This window comes from Pelophylax lessonae (assembly GCF_965119305.1).
Source record: "Pelophylax lessonae genome assembly, chromosome: 8".
Taxonomy (NCBI): Eukaryota; Metazoa; Chordata; class Amphibia; order Anura; family Ranidae; genus Pelophylax; species Pelophylax lessonae.
In genome coordinates this window covers 137,938,326-137,959,008 of record NC_138775.1, presented here as the reverse complement: position 1 = coordinate 137,959,008, position 20,683 = coordinate 137,938,326, and the positions used below count along the sequence as shown (strand labels likewise).

Here is a 20,683-nt window from a genome sequence, read left to right as displayed (position 1 = left end):
TGGGGACTCAATTATCAAGAGGACAGAGAGGGCAATCTGTAAAAAAGATCTCGTTAACCGAACAGTTTGTTGTCTACCGGGCGCCCGCGTTCGGCATATCGCAGATCTGGCAGACAGATTGTTGTGCGGGGCTGGGGATGACCCAGCGGTCATGGTGCATGTGGGCACTAATGACAAAGTTAAAGGTAGGTGGAGGATCCTAAAGAACAATTTCAGGGACTTAGGTAATAGATTGAGGAAAAGGACCTCCAAGGTGGTTTTCTCTGAAATACTGCCTGTACCTCGAGCCACACAGGAGAGGCAGAAGGAGATTAGGGAACTTAACAAGTGGCTGAGGAATTGGTGTAGGAAGGAGGGGTTTGGGTTCCTGGAGAACTGGGCTGACTTCTCAGTCGGCTACCGGCTCTTTAGTAAGGATGGGCTGCACCTTAATGGGGACGGTACAGCTCTTTTGGGGAGAAAGATGGCCACAAAGTTGGAGGAGCTTTTAAACTAGGAGACGGGGGGGAGGGCTCAGAAGTAGAGTCAGTTAGGAGGGAGCAGAGGACTGAAGGCAGTGGTAGGGTCAGCAGCGACAGTAGGTCCACAACGTCTATTGGTAGGTCTGTGCGGGAGAACCGCAGACCAAACAGGATTAAACATAACCACCAATCATGTTTAACTTCCGTAAAACTAAGAGGGGTATATATGCTAATGCCAGGAGCCTAGCTAATAAAATGGATGAGTTGGAAATGTTAGTACACGAGGAGGACATAGACCTTGTGGGAATAACGGAGACTTGGTTCGACCCCTCACATGACTGGCTGGCAAATATCCAAGGGTATTCAGTGTACCGGAAGGACAGGGTAGGAAAAAGAGGGGGAGGGGTATGTCTCTACGTCAAGAATAATGTAAAGGTGATTGAGAGGAGTGACATTACGGAAGGGATGAGTATGGAGTTAGAATCCGTATGGGTAGAACTCCATAGGGAAGGAGAAAAGGGAAAAGTAATTGTGGGGGTTTGCTATAGGCCACCTAAACAAGGGGAGGAGGTAGAGCAGGAATTTTTAGCACTTTTGGGTAAAGTAGCAAAGCTAGGATCAGTCATCATAGTGGGGGACTTCAATTATCCCGACATTGACTGGGATGAGGGGACTGCACACTCACAGAAGGCCCGTCTATTCACGGAAACCTTACAGGACAATTACATGTCACAGTTGGTGGATTCTCCTACCAGAGAAAACGCAACCCTGGATCTATTGATCACTAATGACCCAGACCTAATCTCGGAGGTAGGGGTCCAGGACAACCTGGGCTCTAGCGATCACAGGATGATCACATTTAGCGTAAATAACAATATAGCAAGGCAAGTGGGGAACATAAGAACCCTTAACTTCAGAAGGGCAGACTTTCCAAAATTGTACTCGTTGATGGAAAGGGTAAACTGGGACCAAACCTTGGGATCACTGACCACAGAGGAAAAATGGGAATGCTTTAGGAATATATTAAACAAAGGCATCTTGCTGTGCATTCCTATGGGAAATAAATTTAGAAGAGACAAAGCCAAACCTGGCTGGCTAAACCCTAGTGTGAAAAAACTTATTAGGGGAAAAAAAATTGTCCTTCAGGAAATATAAATCAGAGGGCACAGTATTGGCTTTCGACCAATACAAGGAGGCAAATAAGAAGTGTAAACACAAAATCAAGATGGCTAAAATAGACTTTGAGAGACAAATAGCGGAGGATAGTAAAAAAAAACCCAAAGAAATTCTTTAAGTATATCAACAGCAAAAAAACTAGGGCAGAGCATATTGCACACATAATTAACGATGATGGGAGGATGGTTACAGAGGACACTGAAAAAGCAACCGTGCTGAATGCTTTTTTCTCGTCAGTCTTTACACAGGAAACGGAGGGGTACACTGACCATGACTGTATGGTTAGTAGTAATACACAGGACTTGCCACTATGGCTAACAGATGGTGAAATCAGGGAAAGGCTGGATAAACTGAACACAAACAAATCACCAGGCCCGGATGGCGTACATCCGAGAGTACTTAAGGAACTCAGTAAGGTTATATCCAGACCACTGTTCCTGATCTTTGCGGACAGTATTAGGACAGGAGATGTACCAGGGGAGTGGTACACTGGAGGAAAGCTAACGTAATTCCGATATTCAAAAAGGGTCAGAGGCATATACCAGGAAATTATAGGCCTGTAAGTCTGACATCAGTAGTATGTAAACTTCTGGAGGGGATGATAAGGGACTATATCGTAGAGTTTGCTAAGGACAACAGCATCATCAGTAGTAACCAGCACGGGTTTACTAATGGGCGTTCTTGTCAAACCAATCTCTTAACATTCTACGAGGAGGTGAGCTGTGAGCTTGATAGGAGCAGACCAGTGGATGTGGTGTACCTAGATTTTGCTAAGGCGTTTGATACAGTTCCCCATAAGCGCTTAATTTATAAAATAAGGTCTGCAGGTATCGACAGCAGGGTTTGCTCTTGGATACGGAACTGGCTAAAAGGGCGTGTCCAAAGGGTGGTAATAAACAGCGCATACTCAGACTGGTCTGAGGTAGTAAGCGGGGTCCCCCAAGGCTCAGTCCTAGGATTAACCTTGTTCAATATATTCATAAACAGCATTGAAGACGGGATCAGTAGTTCAATATCAGTTTTTGCAGATGACACAAAATTAGGCAGGGCAATAACAGCACAGCATGAAGCAGATATCCTACAGAATGACCTGGAAAAAATAACGGAGTGGGCAACGACTTGGCAAATGAGGTTTAACGTGGAGAAGTGTAAGGTTTTGCACTTGGGGACTAGCAACATAAAAGCACAATACACGTTAGAAGGGGAACCCCTGGGAGAATCAAAAATGGAGAAGGATCTTGGTGGATAATAGACTAGGCAACAGCATGCAATGTCAAGCGGCAGCTGCCAAGGCTAGCAGAATATTAGCATGCATAAAGAAAGGGATGTTTTCCAGAGATAAGACTATAATCCTTCCACTTTATAAAACTCTGGTCCGACCGCATCTGGAGTATTCTGTCCAGTTCTGGTCACCAGTCCTCAGAAGAGATGTGTTGGAGCTGGAGAGGGTCCAGAGAAGGGCAACTAAACTAATTAGGGGATTGGAGGACCTTGATTATGAGGAGCGTCTGCAATCGCTTGATTTATTCTCCCTGGAGAAGAGACGCCTGAGGGGGGACATGATAGCAATTTTTAAATATCTCAATGGGGATCTAGGCTTAGAAAAAAAAGCTGTTCAGTCGCAGGGATTGCATGAGGACTCGGGGGCATACAATGCGATTAGAGGAGAAGCGTTTTAACCTTAGGCAACGTGGGGGGTTCTTTACTGTTAGGGCTACAAGATTGTGGAATTCTCTACCACAAGAGGTGGTTTCTGCAGGTAGTATGGTGGCTTTCAAAAGACTACTAGACGTACATCTCAAGGATCAGAACATTCAGGGGTGTGCGAGATGATTACAGCCACACACACCTACACAGGTTGAACTGGATGGACTATTGTCTTTATTCGACCTCACCTACTATGTAACTATGTATGTAAACACAAGGCCAAGTCGACCTGTCATTGAGTAAAGCAGAATAAAGTGAAGGTTCTGGAGTGGCCATCTCAGTCTCCTGACCTCTATCATTGAGCCACTCTGGGGAGATCTCAGATGTGCAGTTCATGCAAGACAGCCCAAGAATCAGGAACTGGAGGCTTTTTGCCAGGAAGAATGGGCAGCTTTACCATCTGACAAGATAAAGAGCCTCGTCCAGAAATACCACAAAAGACTTCAAGCTGTCATTGATGTTAAAGGGGGCAATACACAATATTAAGAACTGGGGTATGTAAACTTTGGATCAGGGTCATTTGGGTAGTTTCTGTTGTCATTATGATTTAAAAAGAGTAAACACAGTTGATTGTTAAAAAAAAAAATGGCGTGGAATCTTCAAGTGTCAGACCTTTGCTAGATAAAAACGGACTGGCTGGGGCGGGGTCTGAGCATGGCCACGTGAGGACGCTCCGAAACAACGAGCTCCGGACCTCTCCTCGCCGGACCCGACAATTAACAGCGAGTTAACTCCGGCATGACCCCCGGCAAAGAGAGAGGAGGAAAGCGGGGGACGCGCTCCACTGCCCGCACATCCAGCAAAAAAAGGAAGGGGGAGGCGATAGCCCAATTCTTTCGATCCCCTCAACAAACAAGCGTGGCGGATCTGAGCGTCATCCCAGCGGGAAACCGCAGACAGGAGGAGGGCGGAGAGAGAGACCTGAACCACACTGAGAAATCTATGCTAAACACGGTACCTCTATCTACAATGGCTACCTCACCGGGCTCAGAAGGATCAGACCATCATTGGCAGATGCCGCAACCGCAGACAGATCCGGGCACTGTTGAGAGCTCTCCCGACACGATCGGAGATAGTCATTGGTGCTCCGCATTGAGGAAACACACCGGCGGGATCTGCAGGCGGTGAAGGCGGAAGTACAAGCGGCTTCGGAGAGGATACAGGCAGGTGAGTTATCTGCCTCAGCTTTGGAAGCAAGAGTAACAGCACTGGAAAAAGCACAGAGGGAATCAGCCAGTATGGCTATCACCACTCAGCTCCATTTAGAGGATATAGAGGACAGGAGCAGACGAAATAATCTAAGGATAAGAGGCATACCAGAGACCATAGGAAGAGAAATTATAAGGGAGACAGTGGCGGCCATCTTCCAAAAAGTTCTGGGCTCGGACATTCCAGAGACGGTAGAGTTGGATAGAGTCCACAGAGCCCTGGGATCAAGATCCACCAACCCAGACAGACCGAGGGACGTGATATGCAGTGTACATCATTTTACTCAAAAGGAAACAATACTGCGGAAAGCTTGGGATCTGAAGACAATCGATCTGGATGGCGCGGCTATTAAAATCTTGCCAGATCTTTCAAAAGCAACGCTTCAACGCAGAGCTATCCTACGGCCAGCATTAGATGTTGCTCGTCGGGCAGGGTGCACGTATCGATGGGGATATCCCCTGGCAGTATTCCTACGGAAAGGCACCCTCACATTTACACTGAGGTCACCATCAGAGTTACCAGCTTTTTTTGCCTTTTTAGAAGTAAACCCTATTCAGATCCAGGACTGGCTGACCGTATCACCCCGCACAGAAAGAAGACAGAGGGAAGAGATATCCCATGGAGGTCACAATTATTACCCCCAAAGGCTACAGGTGGAACCCCAAGCTGAACTGGTGGATGGGTCGCGTGAGTCATAACTTTAAATACGATAAACTATACCTTGTGTAAAAATACCATGTGGTTTGTAGTAACTTTGGTAACTATATAGCTTGAGGCTATGTGGAGTTAGCAAACCTGTGGATTTGGGGGGAGCAGGGAGGGATGGGGGAGGGGAGGCATGATGTCAGCTCAACGTCCCCCGATATGGAACTAGACTGATACGTGGGACTGACAAGAATAACGAGATTGGAAGAACACAGTCATAACAAGCGGGAGTGATGAAGGATGAAAAGGTCATAAGACAGTATCAGCAAAAATCAAATGTAGAAAAGGAGGAATTATTTGATGAACTGACAACAGGTGGACTAGGGAGGGGGAGGGAGATATATGTTGGGAAATTCCCTTTTTTTTTTTTTTTTTTTTGAAGATGAATAGCTCCTATGGAAATGATGTATAGGTGGGGTAGGCGAGGTGGTCAAGGGGGAGGGGTTTTCTTCCTATCCCCTTGGTTCTGGAAAATGGGGACATACTAGGAGGAGGAGTGGAGGTAAAGGGAAGTCCTGGTTACGAACCCCTGAATGGTGAAACGGGGAAGGGATACACATATGAGAGGTATTTAAAGTAAAGTAATAAAATGGATAGGTCATTAGTGCGGTTAGGGGGGGGACGGGGGAAGGTGCAGGGGTGTGGGGAGGGAGAGGGTTGGGGAAAGGGGAATGCCGCCTATACAAGACCTGACTTACTTCAGACACCCTATGGGAAATAAGTTTTGCCCCACTTTAGCCCTTTGCATGAGCCCTGCCCCACCATCTCTCCCCCGCCCCCCCCCCCCCGTTTTTCCCCCCCTTTTTTTTTTTTTTTGGACGCCCCTTTTTCTCCTTTTTTTTTTTTTTTTTTTTTTTGGGGATTAAGTGAATGTCCCCCAGAAAGGTGGGGTAACAGATTATATAATAGGGAGTCTGTGTAAAGAATATATCATTATTAAGGGAACCCCATTGGGAATGAGCTTTGAAGGTTTTTGGGGTTTTGATCGCCCCCCCCTTTTTTTTTTTTCTCCAACCTGGGAACTCCACGAGGTGGGGGGATGGTGTAGTATAGAGTAAAACATTGGAAATAAATAAGAAGGTATTAATTACAAGGAAAATGAAAAGAAGATTTGTCGCATGATGTGATTATAACCCCGATAGGGGAAAGTCGGGTCGGGAGAGGAGGGACCGGAGACACCTCTGTGGCTGTCTTCAACCTTCGCCCCTTGAGGCACGCGTCCAGTTTAAAGGTCTTTGACCAGCGGACGCCTAAAACGCCTCATTTTAGGGGAGAAAGAGAAGGAGAGGGAAGTAATTTTCTATTCCCTTTTTTTTTCTGGTTCTCCCCTCTTTTTCTATTTTCTTTCTGAGGTTTTTTTTTTTTTTTTTTTGAACCCACAACATGGATACCATAAAAATTTGCTCATTAAATGTTAAGGGGTTGAATATCCCCGAGAAGCGTCGGATGTTGTTTGCGGATTTAAAAAGTTCACACATTGACATAGCCTATATACAAGAAACCCACTTCAGAGAAGTGAAAACACCACTACTCAGAAATTGGTCCTACCCCTGGATCTACCATTCTACAAGCTCAAATAGTAGAACTAAAGGAGTGTCCATAATGTTATCTGGACAAGTACCGTGGACATGTTCGCAGATTAATGCAGACTCAGAAGGTAGATTCCTCTTCCTAAAAGGAAATATAGGAAATGTTAAGGTAACCCTGGCATCAATATACGCCCCGAATAGCCAACAAGAGACCTTCTTGACCAGTTGTTTAGAAAAACTTCAAGAGTTCAAGGAAGGTCAACTGATATTGGGGGGGGGATCTAAATCTGCCTCTGATTCCATCAGAAGATACATCATCAGGTTCCTCCTCAGTACCACCGAGAATTAGGAAAAAGATCACGATACAACTACATAGGGCACAATTCATCGACATATGGCGGCTATTACATGCGGGGGAGAAGGATTTTACATACTTTTCACCTCCACACGCAGCATACTCCCGGTTGGACTACTTTCTTATCCCGCACGCACAACTACATTCAGTACAATCAGTGAAGATGGGGTCCATAACATGGTCAGATCATGCACCATTGACACTCATATATAAATTACAAGAGACTCCACTTTCTAGATCACAAACATGGACTATGAATACAAGCCTCTTACAGGATGTAAATGTGGTTACAGAGATAGAAAGAGAACTCAATTCCTACTTCCACATTAATGCAGAAGGAGAGACAGGCATGGGAGTAGTATGGGAGGCCCATAAGGCTGTGATCAGGGGAATCCTTATCAAACATGGAGCACGGCTCAAGAAACTCCGGACACAGCAGATGACACAACTTCTTCAAACATTACATGAGTTGGAATCAAAACACAAACATGCACCCAATGATGAAGGATTAAAGAAATTAACCAGTACACGTAAACAGATAGTAGACCTTATGCAACATAAAGCCAAAGTAGCACTTCAGAGAGGCCGTAAGGCAGTATATGAATCGGGAGATAAATGTGGGAAGATGCTGGCACGTACTATTGGTGATACAAGAGGGAGGGCTTATATCCCTAAACTTATAACCTCAACAGGCCAAAAAGCTGAAAGATCTGAGGATATAGTAAAAGAATTCCGGAATTACTATCAAGTACTTTATAATCTGAGAGAACAGTCTGTGACATCAGAGGAAATGGCTAACTACCTCGCCAAATCCGGTATGCCTTGCCTGCCGGAAGAGGCGAGGGAAGATTTATCAGCCAAAATATCTTTGGGGGAATTACAGACAGCAATTAAAAAAACTAAAGTAGGGAAAGCACCGGGGCCGGATGGATTCCCAATATCATATTATGAGACCTTTTTTTCTGTTTTAGGCCAGCGAATGATTGATCTGTTCAATGAATCAAGTTCAAAAACACCCCTACATAGAGATATGTTGCGTGCACATATATCAGTACTTCCAAAAGAAGGAAAAGATCCAACAGCATGCCCCAGCTACAGACCCATATCGTTACTGAACGTGGATTTGAAACTTTTCTCAAAAATCATTGCCACCAGATTACAAACTTATCTACCTTCTTTGATACATCTAGACCAGGTGGGCTTTGTACCCACTCGAGAGGCACGGGACAACACGGTGAAGGCCTTAAATCTTCTGCATCTGGCCCACGAATCCAAACAGGCATGTGCCTTCGTGGGAACAGATGCAGAAAAGGCTTTCGACCGTGTAAGTTGGAAGTTCATATTTACAGTCTTACAATACATAGGGGTTGGTCATAGGATGAGAGATTGGATCTCACAACTGTATTCTAACCCCACAGCCCGGGTTAAGGCGAATGGGGTTCTGTCTGAGGAGTTTAGGATTTTAAATGGTACAAGACAGGGCTGTCCATTATCTCCCCTGTTATTCACACTTACGTTAGAGCCCTTCCTCTGCACCATCCGGAATAACCCAGACATCAGCGGTATAAAAACGGCGGGTACCCAACAGAAGCTCTCAGCATATGCAGATGATATGTTATTTACCATCACAAAACCCCTAATATCCATTCCGAACCTATTACAGGAATTTCGTCTTTATGGAGCACTGTCAAATTTAAAGATTAATTTTGGAAAATCTGAGGCTATGGGAATAGGGACACCCCCATCCCTCACAACATTATTATACACTAACTTTAATTTAAAATGGACAAAAGTTGCTTTAAAATACCTGGGGACCCGGCTGCCCCCGGAACCTTCCCAGGTATATACACTCAATTTCCCACCTCTCCTGAGTAAGATCTGCGAGCAATTGCGAAAATGGCAAACGGGACTGAGTTCCTGGTTCGGAAGGTGTAATATACTAAAAATGACAATTCTCCCAAAATTTCTATACCTGCTACAGGCTCTACCTATTTTGATTCCACCGGGGTATTTTAGACAGATACAGAGAGCATTTTCAAGATTTATTTGGGCCAAGCGGAGACCAAGAATACAGAAATACCTCCTTTCTTTGCCTAAGGAAAAGGGAGGATTAGCGGTACCAGATCTGTCAAAATATTACCAGGCGGCACACTTGAGCAGACTTATAGATTGGTGCCGTCACAAAGAGACAAAAATTTGGCCTAACATGGAACAAGCGCAATGTGAAATACCACTTAATAGATCACCATGGTGCATAGGTACATTGCCCGGGGATATGATGCGACATCCAACAGTGGGGACAACAATTCGGATATGTGCTAAACTTTTTTCTAAACTAGCCATTTCTTCAAAATATTCTCCATTGACACCTATATTGGGAAACCCAAGGTTTACCCCGGGTTATCAGGATGGGCGGTTCTGCAGCTTGAGGAGGGCGGGGATATTTCAGGCCTCTCATTTCATGGAATCAGGAACCTGGGTATCAGTAAATACTCTGACTACTCAGGGAGGGAGATATGGATTAGATCAGTGGAGGGCACTCCAATTAAAACATTTCTTACAATCATTACCCCTCCCTGAGGAGTTTGATAAAATACCTACCTTCTTCGAGAATATGTGTGCACAAACAGGCACGGTATCTCATGTACTTTCAAAGACTTATTCTTTGATAGTTACTCCAAACTCAGAGTACAGACCCCAATATATTAACAAATGGGAGAAAGAACTGAATTATAAATTTACAACTAAACAATTACAACATATATTTAAATTCACGTTTAAATCCTCCATATGTACACGAACTCAAGAGACAAACTATAAATTATTGTCCAGATGGTATTACACGCCGACACGCCTCCATGCAATCTCGCCACAAATGTCGGAAAAATGTTGGAGATGTGAGGAGGGATAAGGGACCCTACTGCACATCTTTTGGAAATGTCCTAGGTTAGAGGGGTTTTGGAGACAAATAAGAGAGGTAGCACAGAGATTCATGGAACAAATAATACCATACGACCCAATATTCTTTCTCTTTCATGCTCCAGATATATCGGGCAGACAATATAAACGATCAATCCTGCGTCATTTTCTGGATTCAGCTAAGGCATGTATCCCATTGAGATGGAGAGACACTAACCCCCCGACCATTAGGATGTGGAGGGATAAAGTAGAGGAAATAAACAAATTTGAAGATTTGATTTTTTCAACACAAGACGGTCATGAGCAATACACTAAAAAATGGTCATTATGGAATCAGTTCATGGCATCAGATGAAGGGAGGGCCATGTTTGTGGACCCTTAAAAAGGAACTTGGGGGAGAATGAGGTCGCCGTTCTAACCCCCCCCCCTTTTTTTTTTTTTTTTTTTTTTGTGATAGTTTTAGAGGCACTTTTCACACAACAAGACCTTGAGGGAAGGAACAGGTCACTGAAAGGGATGGTATTATAATAGTACATCCAAGTAAATCACTAGAAGGGAACAGGTAGATAAAAAGGGCATTGAGATTATAGGGTTAAGATGAAAGCAAGGAAACAGGAACACACAAATAGACACGGAACACATAATACAGAAGTAATACAAGGGAATAAGAATATTAGCACAAGCACGGAGGGAGATTTACATGTTTTTTTTTTTTTGGGGATTAAGCAGACACCCAAGAGCACTGAGATTGCAGTGTTGAGGTGAAAGTAAGAAAATGGGAACACATAAATTGACATGGAACAAATAACTAAGAGAAATATAAAGGAATAGGAATAATGACACAGGCACGGTGGGCACAAATTAAATAATAATTTTTTTTTTTTTTTTTCTCTCTTCCCTGGAGGGGGAGGGGAATAGGGGACTATCATGGATGGAAGGTCTCAGTTTGTCCTTTAGTAATGATGCGTTTGGGAGTAGATGGAAGTGGGAATGGAGGTCAGCTTCCTGCTCCCCCCTGAGGTCTATGTAAATTGATGGGAGGTATAGTGAACAGACGTCGGACGGAGGAGGGAAGAAGGACAGGTTCTAAGAAAGAAGAAGAAAAGAAAAGGGAAAAACAGAGGTAATGGGGTGAGAGGTGGGATGAGGTCCTAGACTTTCTGGGTGGTGGTGTTTCACCTCTGAAGGATAAATGGGTGATGAATTAAAATATAAATGGGTAAACAGTTGTGGAAAATTCCCCCTTTTTTTTTTTTTTTTTTTTTCTTTCTACTCTTTTTCTCCCCTTTTTTTTTTTTCTTTCCTCTTTCTCTTTCTTTTTTTTTTTTTTAGAATCTATTAGAAATAAAATGTTAAGAATTTATATTTGAGACATTGGAGAACTCCGATGGAGAGTAAAAACAGGTTTAGATCAAATTATTCTTGGCCTTTTTTTTTTTTTTTTTCTTTATGTATTTGTGAAAAATGAAAGCATATGATAGACTGTATAACCGGAAAATATGTATATTGATGTGAGGTTTCTCCTTTGTTCCATTTATTATAATAAATAAATAAAATAAAAAAAAAAAAAAAATGGCTTCAGCCAAACACTAATCGTGAGTGAAAGAGAAAAGTTTTTGTGTTATTTATATTCTCTGAAAAATGGCCAAGAAATCATAAATTATGCCAGGGTATGTAAACTTATGAGCACAACTGTATATAATATATAAATATATATATATATTTAATCTATTTCTGTGATAGCTTTACTCACGGAATATCCACATATTAATATATAAACCATAAAACAATTGTGTTGGGCTAACATTAGAAAGTGCATAAAATCATTGTAATATACACAGCCGTGGCCAAAAGTTTTGAGAATGACACCAATATGAATAATCACAAAGTCTGCTAATTCAGTGTTTTTAGATCTTTTTGTTAGATGTTACTATGGTATACTGAAGTATAATTACAAGCATTTCATAAGTGTCAAAGGCTTTTATTGACAATTACATTAAGTTTATGCAAAGAGTCAATATTTGCAGTTTTGACCCTTCTTTTTCAAGACCTCTGCAATTCGCCCTGGCTCTTGAGGATTGACAACGAGTTCTTAATGGGAATAAGGTCTGGGAAGTTTCCTGGTCATGTACCCAAAATCTCGACGTTTCGTTCTCCAAGTCACTTAGTTATCACCTTTGCCTTATTGCAAGGTGCACCATCATGCTGAAAAAGGCATTGTTTGTCACCAAACTGTTCTTGAATAGTTGGGAGAAGTTGCTCTTGGAGGATGTTTTTATATCATTCTTCATGGCTGTGTTCTTAGGCAAAATTGGGAGTGAGCCCCACTCCCTTGGCTGAGAAGTAACCCCACACATGAATGGTCTCAGGATGCTTTACTGTGGGCATGACATAGGACTGATGGTAGCACTCACTTTTTCTTCTCCAGACAAGGTTTTTTCTGGCTGCCCCAAACAATCGGAAAAATGATTCATCACTGAAAAAGCCTTTACCCCAGTCCTCAACAGTTCAGTCCCTGTATCTTTTGCAGGATAGCAGTCTGTCCCTGATGATTTTATAGGAGAGAAGTGGCTTTTTTGCTGCTCTTCTTGACACCAAGCCATCCTCCAAAAGTCTTTGCCTCACTGTGCACGCAGATGCACTCACACCTGCCAGGTGCTATTCCTGACCAAGCCCTGCACTGGTGGTGCCCCGATCCCACAGCTGAATCAACTGTAGAAGACGGTCCTGGTGCTTGCTGGACTTTCTTGGGTGCCATGAAGCCGCCTTCACAAATGCAGATTATTTATTTATGGGATTAAGTTCATTTTTATGGCAAAGAGGGACTTTACAATTAATTGCAATTCATCTGATCACTCTTCATAACATTCTTGAGTATATGCAAACTGCCATCATAAAAACTTGTGAAAATATTTGTGTCATTCTCCAAACTTTTGGCCACGGCTGTACAATCAAGTAAAAAAGAAAAATTATGTGATATAAAACATATGTGCAAGTAGTACAAAATTCCATAAACAAAGTCCAGGAAAGGAATTTGAATGTTAACAAAGACCAGTGCTCCAAAAATTTATGAAAAAGGATTCTTTACACCCAGACAGTGCACACCAAACTTACTAGCCCCTTAGCAGCTAATTAAGACCCCAAGATGGAGGTCAGGCTGCGCCTTATCCCAATGGGATGAAGGATTCCAAAATGGACAAATCAAGCAATCAGGATGATTAAATGTGACCACTGAGACCCAATTTGGAAGTATAACTGCAACTAAACCCAACATCTCTATGGATAAACTCAAATGTTTATATTAACTTTTTCTGCATTGAAGCACTTTATTTCATGGACTTTATGGATTTCTCTATTACTTACACGTTTTTAAATCGCATAATTTTTTTTTTTTACTTGATTGTATGTTCATTACAATGATTTTATGCTCTTTTTAATGTTAGCGCAACTATATATATATATATAATTTTTTTTTTTTTTTTTTTACTTAATTCGTAGGGTTCAATATTGAGTTGGCCGGTCCTTTGCAGCTATAACAGCTTCAACTCTTCTGAAAAGGCTCTCCACAAGGTTTAGGAGTGTGTCTATGGGAATGTTGGACCATTCTTCCAGAAGCGCATTTGTGAGGTCAGGCAAAGATGTTGGAGAAAAGGCCTGGTTCGCAATCCCTTCTCTAATTCATTCCAAAGGTGTTCTATCAGGTTGCGTTCAGGACTCTGTGGAGGCCAGTGAAGTTCGTCCACCCCATAATCGCTTATCCATATCTCTATGGACCTTGCTTTGTGCGCTGGTCCAAATCATTTGGTGAAGGGGGGATTATGACTTGGGGGTTTGCAGCGATCTTTCTGTGTGTGGAGGCTGAGACACAGGGGCGTATCATGAAATCAGTAGGCCTGTGTGCAAGATAAAGTGGGCCACAAACAAAAAAAAAAACAGGGCGCTATGAGGCAATTTAGGCGTGGCTTACATTGCGCTTAATATTGCAAATGGCTTAAAAGGGGTGTGATTTAATAGTCTGAAGTGCCTTACATAGTGCAGAATGCAGTAATGTTAAATAGGGAATGTATCGTGCGGAGTGTACGGCAGTGGGTAGTATGTGCAGGAGAGGGGTGTGGTGTGTATGGAGGTGGGTAGTACAGTGCCTTGCAAAAGTATTCGCCCCCCTTGAACTTTTCGACCTTTTGCCACATTTCAGGCTTCAAACATAGAGATATAAAACTATTTTTTTGTGAAGAATCAACAACAAGTGGGACACAATCATGAAGTGGAACAAAATTTATTGGATATTTCAAACTTTTTTAACAAATGAAAAACTGAAAAATTGGGCGTGCAAAATTATTCAGCCCCTTTACTTTCAGTGCAGCAAACTCTCTCCAGAAGCTCAGTGAGGATCTCTGAATGATCCAATGTTGACCTAAATGACTAATGATGATAAATAGAATCCACCTGTCAAGTCTCCGTATAAATGCACCTGCACTGTGATAGTCTCAGAGGTCCGTTTAAAGCGCAGAGAGCATCATGAAGAACAAGGAACACACCAGGCAGGTCCAAGATACTGTTGTGGAGAAGTTTAAAGCTGGATTTGGATACAAAAAGATTTCCCAAGCTTTTAACATCCCAAGGAGCACTGTGCAAGCGATAATATTGAAATGGAAGGAGTATCAGACCACTGCAAATCTACGTAGACCTGGCCGTCCCTCTAAATGTTTAGCTCATACAAGGAGAAGACTGATCAAAGATGCAGCCAAGAGGCCCATGATCACTCTGGATGAACTGCAGAGATCTACAGCTGAGGTGGGAGACTCTTTCCATAGGACAACAATCAGTCGTATACTGCACAAATCTGGCCTTTATGGAAGAGTGGCAAGAAGAAAGCCATTTCTTAAAGATATCCATAAAAAGTGTCGTTTAAAGTTTGCCACAAGCCACCTGGGGGAGACACCAAACATGTGGAAGAAGGTGCTCTGGTCAGATGAAACCAAAATCGAACTTTTTGGCAACAATGCAAAATGTTATGTTTGGCGTAAAAGCAACACAGCTCATGACCCTGAACACACCATCCCCACCGTCAAACATGGTGGTGGCAGCATCATGGTTTGGACCTGCTTTTCTTCAGCAGGGACAGGGAAGATAGTTAAAATTGATGGGAAGATGGATGGAGCAAAATACAGGACCATTCTGGAAGAAAACCTGATGGAGTCTGCAACAGACCTGAGACTGGGACGGAGATTTGTCTTCCAACAAAGACAATAATCAAAAACATAAAGCAAAATCTACAATGGAATGGTTCACAAATAAACATATCCAGGTGTTAGAATGGCCAAGTCAAAGTCCAGACCTGAATCCAATCGAGAATCTGTGGAAAGAACTGAAAACTGCTGTTCACAAACGCTCTCCATCCAACCTCACTGAGCTCCAGCTGTTTTGCAAGGAGGAATGGGCAAAAATTTCAGTCTCTCGATGTGCAAAACTGATAGAGACATACACCAAGCGACTTACAGCTGTAATCGCAGCAAAAGGTGGCGCTACAAAGTATTAACTTAAGGGGGCTGAATAATTTTGCACGCCCAATTTTTCAGTTTTTTATTTGTTAAAAAAGTTTGAAATATCCAATAAATTTTGTTCCACTTCATGATTGTGTCCCACTTGTTGATTCTTCACAAAAAATGAGTTTTATATCTTTGTTTGAAGCCTGAAATGTGGCAAAATGTTGAAAAGTTTAAGGGGGCCGAATACTTTCGCAATACACTGTATGTACAGGACAGGAGTGCGGAGTGTATGGAGGTGGGTAGTATGTAAAGGAGAGGAATATGGAGTGTATGGTGGTGGGTACTATGTGCAGGAAAGGGGTGGGTAGTATGTGCGGGAGAGGAGTGCTGAGTTTATGGAGGTGGATAGATTGTGCAAGTGAGAAGTGCGGAGTGTACGGCGGTGGGTAGTATGTACAGGATGGTGGAAGTGGATAGTGTCTTTATTTTTATTTTATTTTTTTAATTTTGTTTTTTCAATTACATTTTTTTTTTTTTTTTATGTTTTTGGGGGCAAGTGGATAATATAAGTGGACCTATGGACATTGTCAATGTTTTTTGTTTTATTATCTTATGAGGTCAGTCATTTTTTTAAAATTTAATTTTTTTTAAAATATTTATTAATTTTTTTACTTTTTTTTTAATCGCCCCTGTTAGTGGGCTTTCGTGAGATATCAGGGGTCTAAACAGACCCCTGACATCTCCCCTTTGAGACCTAGTAAGGGGCTGAGGACACAGATTCCCCAGTCCCTTTCTCATAAGCCTTGGCATTGAACATGAATGAACAGGAGACAGAGTCTCCCACTTATTCATAAATTGAAGCAGAGTTAACACAGTTTACTCTTCTCGGTTAACGCAGGACACAGGAGCAATCGGTCGCGAATGCTCACTGTGTTCAGTTCAGAAAAGGAAGGGGCTGGTAAAATGCATGTTTACCGCCCCCTTCCTTCGCTTTCCATCCTGACACATCCCCCCAACAGCGGACGGGATAAGAGGGAAGCTGGTGGGGGATAAGGGATGGAGGAGGACAGGGGCCGCAGGAGAACGACACGGAGGGGGGGGGGCGGGGGAGCACACGAGGGGCAGAGGAGGAGGACATGGGGAACAGCCAGGGATTCGTGTGGCTGGAGGGACAGCTGTGAGCACCGATCTCCCAGCATGGCTTTTCATCTGTCAGCCGTGGAAGGAAGAGGAGGAGAAGCGGCTGTCGGCTAAAAAACTTCATGCTGGGAGATTAGTGATCACAGCTGTCCCTCCGACTGTGAATCAGGGGACCATCCATCCATGTGTGCAGGGGGGAGTCACAGCGGCCACCCTCAGGGGGCCCTTGTCCAGGGAACTCTCTGCACACATGGATGATACGCCACTGCTGAGATGCCAATCATCAGGCATATGATACATCTTGGATGAGTGCTGCTGTGAGAATGAAATCTGGCTGCTGTTAGGATATCCCCTTATCTAATGCTATAATTTAGAGATCATGGTAGTATAAGAGAAGGCGCCAAGTGTTGCAAGATATAATGCAATATACCAATGACCTGCTGCTGCTTTTTTGTTGTGTATGTACACAAGAAGTTGGTTTTGGAAAATATAAAGTAAGCGCTGGTCCTATTGTTTATGGATGTTGAATACAATCCTCAAAAAAATTTTTTACAACAATAAATCACAAACCTTTAAAGTGCAGTAGTGCTCAAATAAAGCCAATGTGTACAAGCTTAAACATTCTAAAAAGCAAGCAACTGAAATATATAATTATAGTGCTCGTAAGTGAACCTAAATGACAATGCCACGCTACAAGGTTACTATTTGGGGATTGTCCTATACCCACATAGCAACGAGTGATCTATCTTGTGCCAGGGGGGCACATTACAATGTAAGCACCCATCTTCTTTTTGTATATTGATTTAAAAAAAAATAGCAGTATCACACTATTTGGGCTTCCTGTTTCTACTCTGCATGTATATGAGAGTTACATCCAGGGGGACCCCAAGTGAAGTGTATAAGGGGAAAAAGTGGATTTCTGGTGGCATCCTATTGTGCATATAAGATATCCAGGGGTTATTCATCAGAAAGAGTGAAGAAGAGAAGCGTGACCACCCAAAGGATTGGGGTTGATAATATACACAAGGGCTGTGGGGTCTTTGAGACCTGCCTCTATCTGGTGAGCATATAATATCACTAGCTGACAAGATCACAAGGGGGAACACCTGAATTGGATTTGCCTTTGGATGCACTGCATGGATTTTGCCCTATATTTCACTGGAGAGCAAAAGCACGGACTTTATCATTCACATATATTTATTAAATATTAGCACCATTGCACTTTATATATTCACTTATTGATTGTAAGGTACAATCACATGACTGATATATCTCACTATTGATATAGATTTATTTATTGGCACCTTTGCACTTTTACAAGTACTTTAGCCACTTGATTGATAAAAGGTGTATACACCAATACTTGTACACAATTTACCATTGTCATTTAGGTTCACTTACGAGCACTATAATTATATATTTCAGTTGCTTGCTTTATATAATGTTTATGCTTGTACACATTGGCTTTATTTGAGCACTACTGCACTTTAAAGGTTTGTGATTTACTGTTGTAAAATTTTTTTTTGAGGATTGTATTCAACATCCATAGACAATAGGACCAACGCTTACTTTATATTTTCCAAAACCAATTTAGAGATCATGTCTGCCTGGTAAGAGGCTTATTTTTCTTTGAGCACTGGTGGAATACATGTAGTCACTTCACAGAATATATTTCATGGACATTTGTTTATATTTAACTCTTTATTTGTGTATACCTATTTTGGATATATATTTACATCACATGTCTGATAAACCCCTTAGTGCCGGCTGCCGCCGACCATTTAAGGGGTTTCTTATGCCGAAGGGCGTGGTTGTTAGCCACGTGACTGCCGTGATTGGCGATCACATAATCAGAACAGTCCAAATAGCAAGTAGTGATCGGGAACTTTCCGTGAGCGGCTGGGCATTGTGGCGGGAGGGCATGCTCTCGAGAAAGCACTGCTGGCGCTATTGCACGCAAATATGAGGCTGCTCAGCACCAAGGCCGAGAAGACACATATTTGCGTGCGATTGGTGCCAGTTAGTTAGGGGAAACTTTTTTTTTTTTTTTTTTTTTTTAGGATTTATTTCTTTGTTATTCAACAGAGGTCCCAAAATGCTTGATATTATAGTGTATTTTAAACTTGTCCGTGGGTACCGAGATAGTCCATTCTTTCTGGAGACTTCTTTCGGGAGGTCTCTAGTTGTCTTTAATAACTATGTAACTAGACTACATGGTACAGTATGGCATGACTTATTAATGAGGGTTTCCTATGGGTCTCTCTCCAGGAGTGAAGCATTTGAGAATCCTGTTCTACAGCAGCATTTCCGGAACCTGGAAGCACTTGCTCTTAATTTGCTAGAGCCTGAACCCATTGAAGATCTGACACGTAAAGCCTTATTTTTTTTTTTTTTTATTTTTACCTTAAAAGCCTGTCTGGAGACAAAACAATAAGCACATTTAATCAGTGTCTCTATTCCTGTTAATCCGGTTATCATTTCTCCTTTTTTTTTCTTTTTTTTTTTTTTTTTTTTTTTACAATACTGTAAAGCTTAACTCAAGTAAAAAAGTTACCCTTGCAGTGCTTTCCCTCATCATCCCATCTGCAAGAGTTAAATGCTTATTTATTTAGGGATAAAGGAATAAGCTGTTCTTACTATTTCCCTCACTGGTCAAGACTTTTCCTCTTCCACACGCAAGGTTTCCAGTAGGTCCTGCGCTGTATGCAAAGACAGAAGGGCTCGCACAATTCCTGGCACATCGAACTATAGAGAAAAGTGTTGATTGCAGGTGAAGTAAGAAATATGATTTGTATTACAGCTGATTTCCCTTACTGCAAGGGTAATTTTTGAAATATCCTAGAATTAAGCTTAAACTAATATAACGATATGTACTAGTAACTAGGCCATTTGAGTTGAGATACACTATATTACCAAAAGTATCGGGGCGCCTGCCTTTACACGCACATGAACTTTAATGGCATCCCAGTTTTAGTCCATAGGGTTCAATATTGAGTTTGCCCACCCTTTGCAGCTAGCTGTCCACGAGAAAGCTGTCCACGAGATTTAAGAGTTTATCTATGGGAATGTTTGACCATTCTTCCAGAAGCACATTTGTGAGGTCAGGAAATTATGTTGGAGAAGCAAGGTCCATAAAGACATGGATGAGAGAGTTTGGGGTGGAGGAACTTGTCTGGCCTGCACAGAGTCCTGACCTCAACCCAACAGAACACCTTTGGGATAAATTAGTGCGCAGACTGCAAGCCAGGCCTTCTCGTCCAACATCAGTGCCTGACCTCACAAATGCGCTTTTGGAAGAATGGGCAAACATTTCCATAGACGCACTCCTAAACCTTGTGGACAGCCTTCCCAGAAGAGTTGAAGCTTTTATAGCTGTAAAGGGTGGGTTAACTCAATATTGAACCCTACAGACTAAGACTGGGATGCCATTAAGGTTCATGTGCATGTAAAGACAGGTGTCCCAATACTATTTCATCATCTGGATCAGTTGACTTCTCTACTGAGCCATAGGGGACCTTACTTGGCATGTGGCAAATTATTTTGGGTTAACACTATAAATTCTGGGTGAACTAATGAATATTCGTATTTGATGATAATATTTATTGGTAAAGTGGTTTCAGGGAATATTCGATTGCTTCTTGGGGAATCAGGAAGGAATTTTTTCCCCTGCTGGAGCAAGTTGGATCATGCTTTGCTGGGGTTTTTTTGCCTTCCTCTGGATCAACTGTGGATAAAGGGTTGTAACTTTTTTGTTTAACTAGGTGGACTTGTGTCTTTTTTTTTTTTCAACCGGACTAACTATGTAACCCTCTGCACACTGCTAAATAATGAAAAACAAGGATTTTTAGTTCACACGGAATGCAATACATGTTTAAGCTGTCCAACTGTGTCCATACTCTGCAAATGCTACTGTGGACACAATGCCAACATATGGGGCAAACAGACACAAAGTGGGGGAGGGCTACTGTAAGAGAAGCTCAGTTGGAACCAGAA

General features: G+C 42.4%; 1 protein-coding gene across 1 annotated transcript in view; it reads left to right on the top strand.

Moving 5' to 3' along the window:
- XRCC6 (X-ray repair cross complementing 6) overlaps positions 1-20,683 on the top strand; it is a 234,138-nt gene that overhangs the window by 175,746 nt on the left and 37,709 nt on the right. Inside the window, exon 10 of the mRNA XM_082265111.1 lies at positions 18,959-19,059. Within this exon, the coding sequence (XP_082121237.1) occupies positions 18,959-19,059 (101 nt within the window). The remainder of the gene's footprint in view (positions 1-18,958; positions 19,060-20,683) is intronic.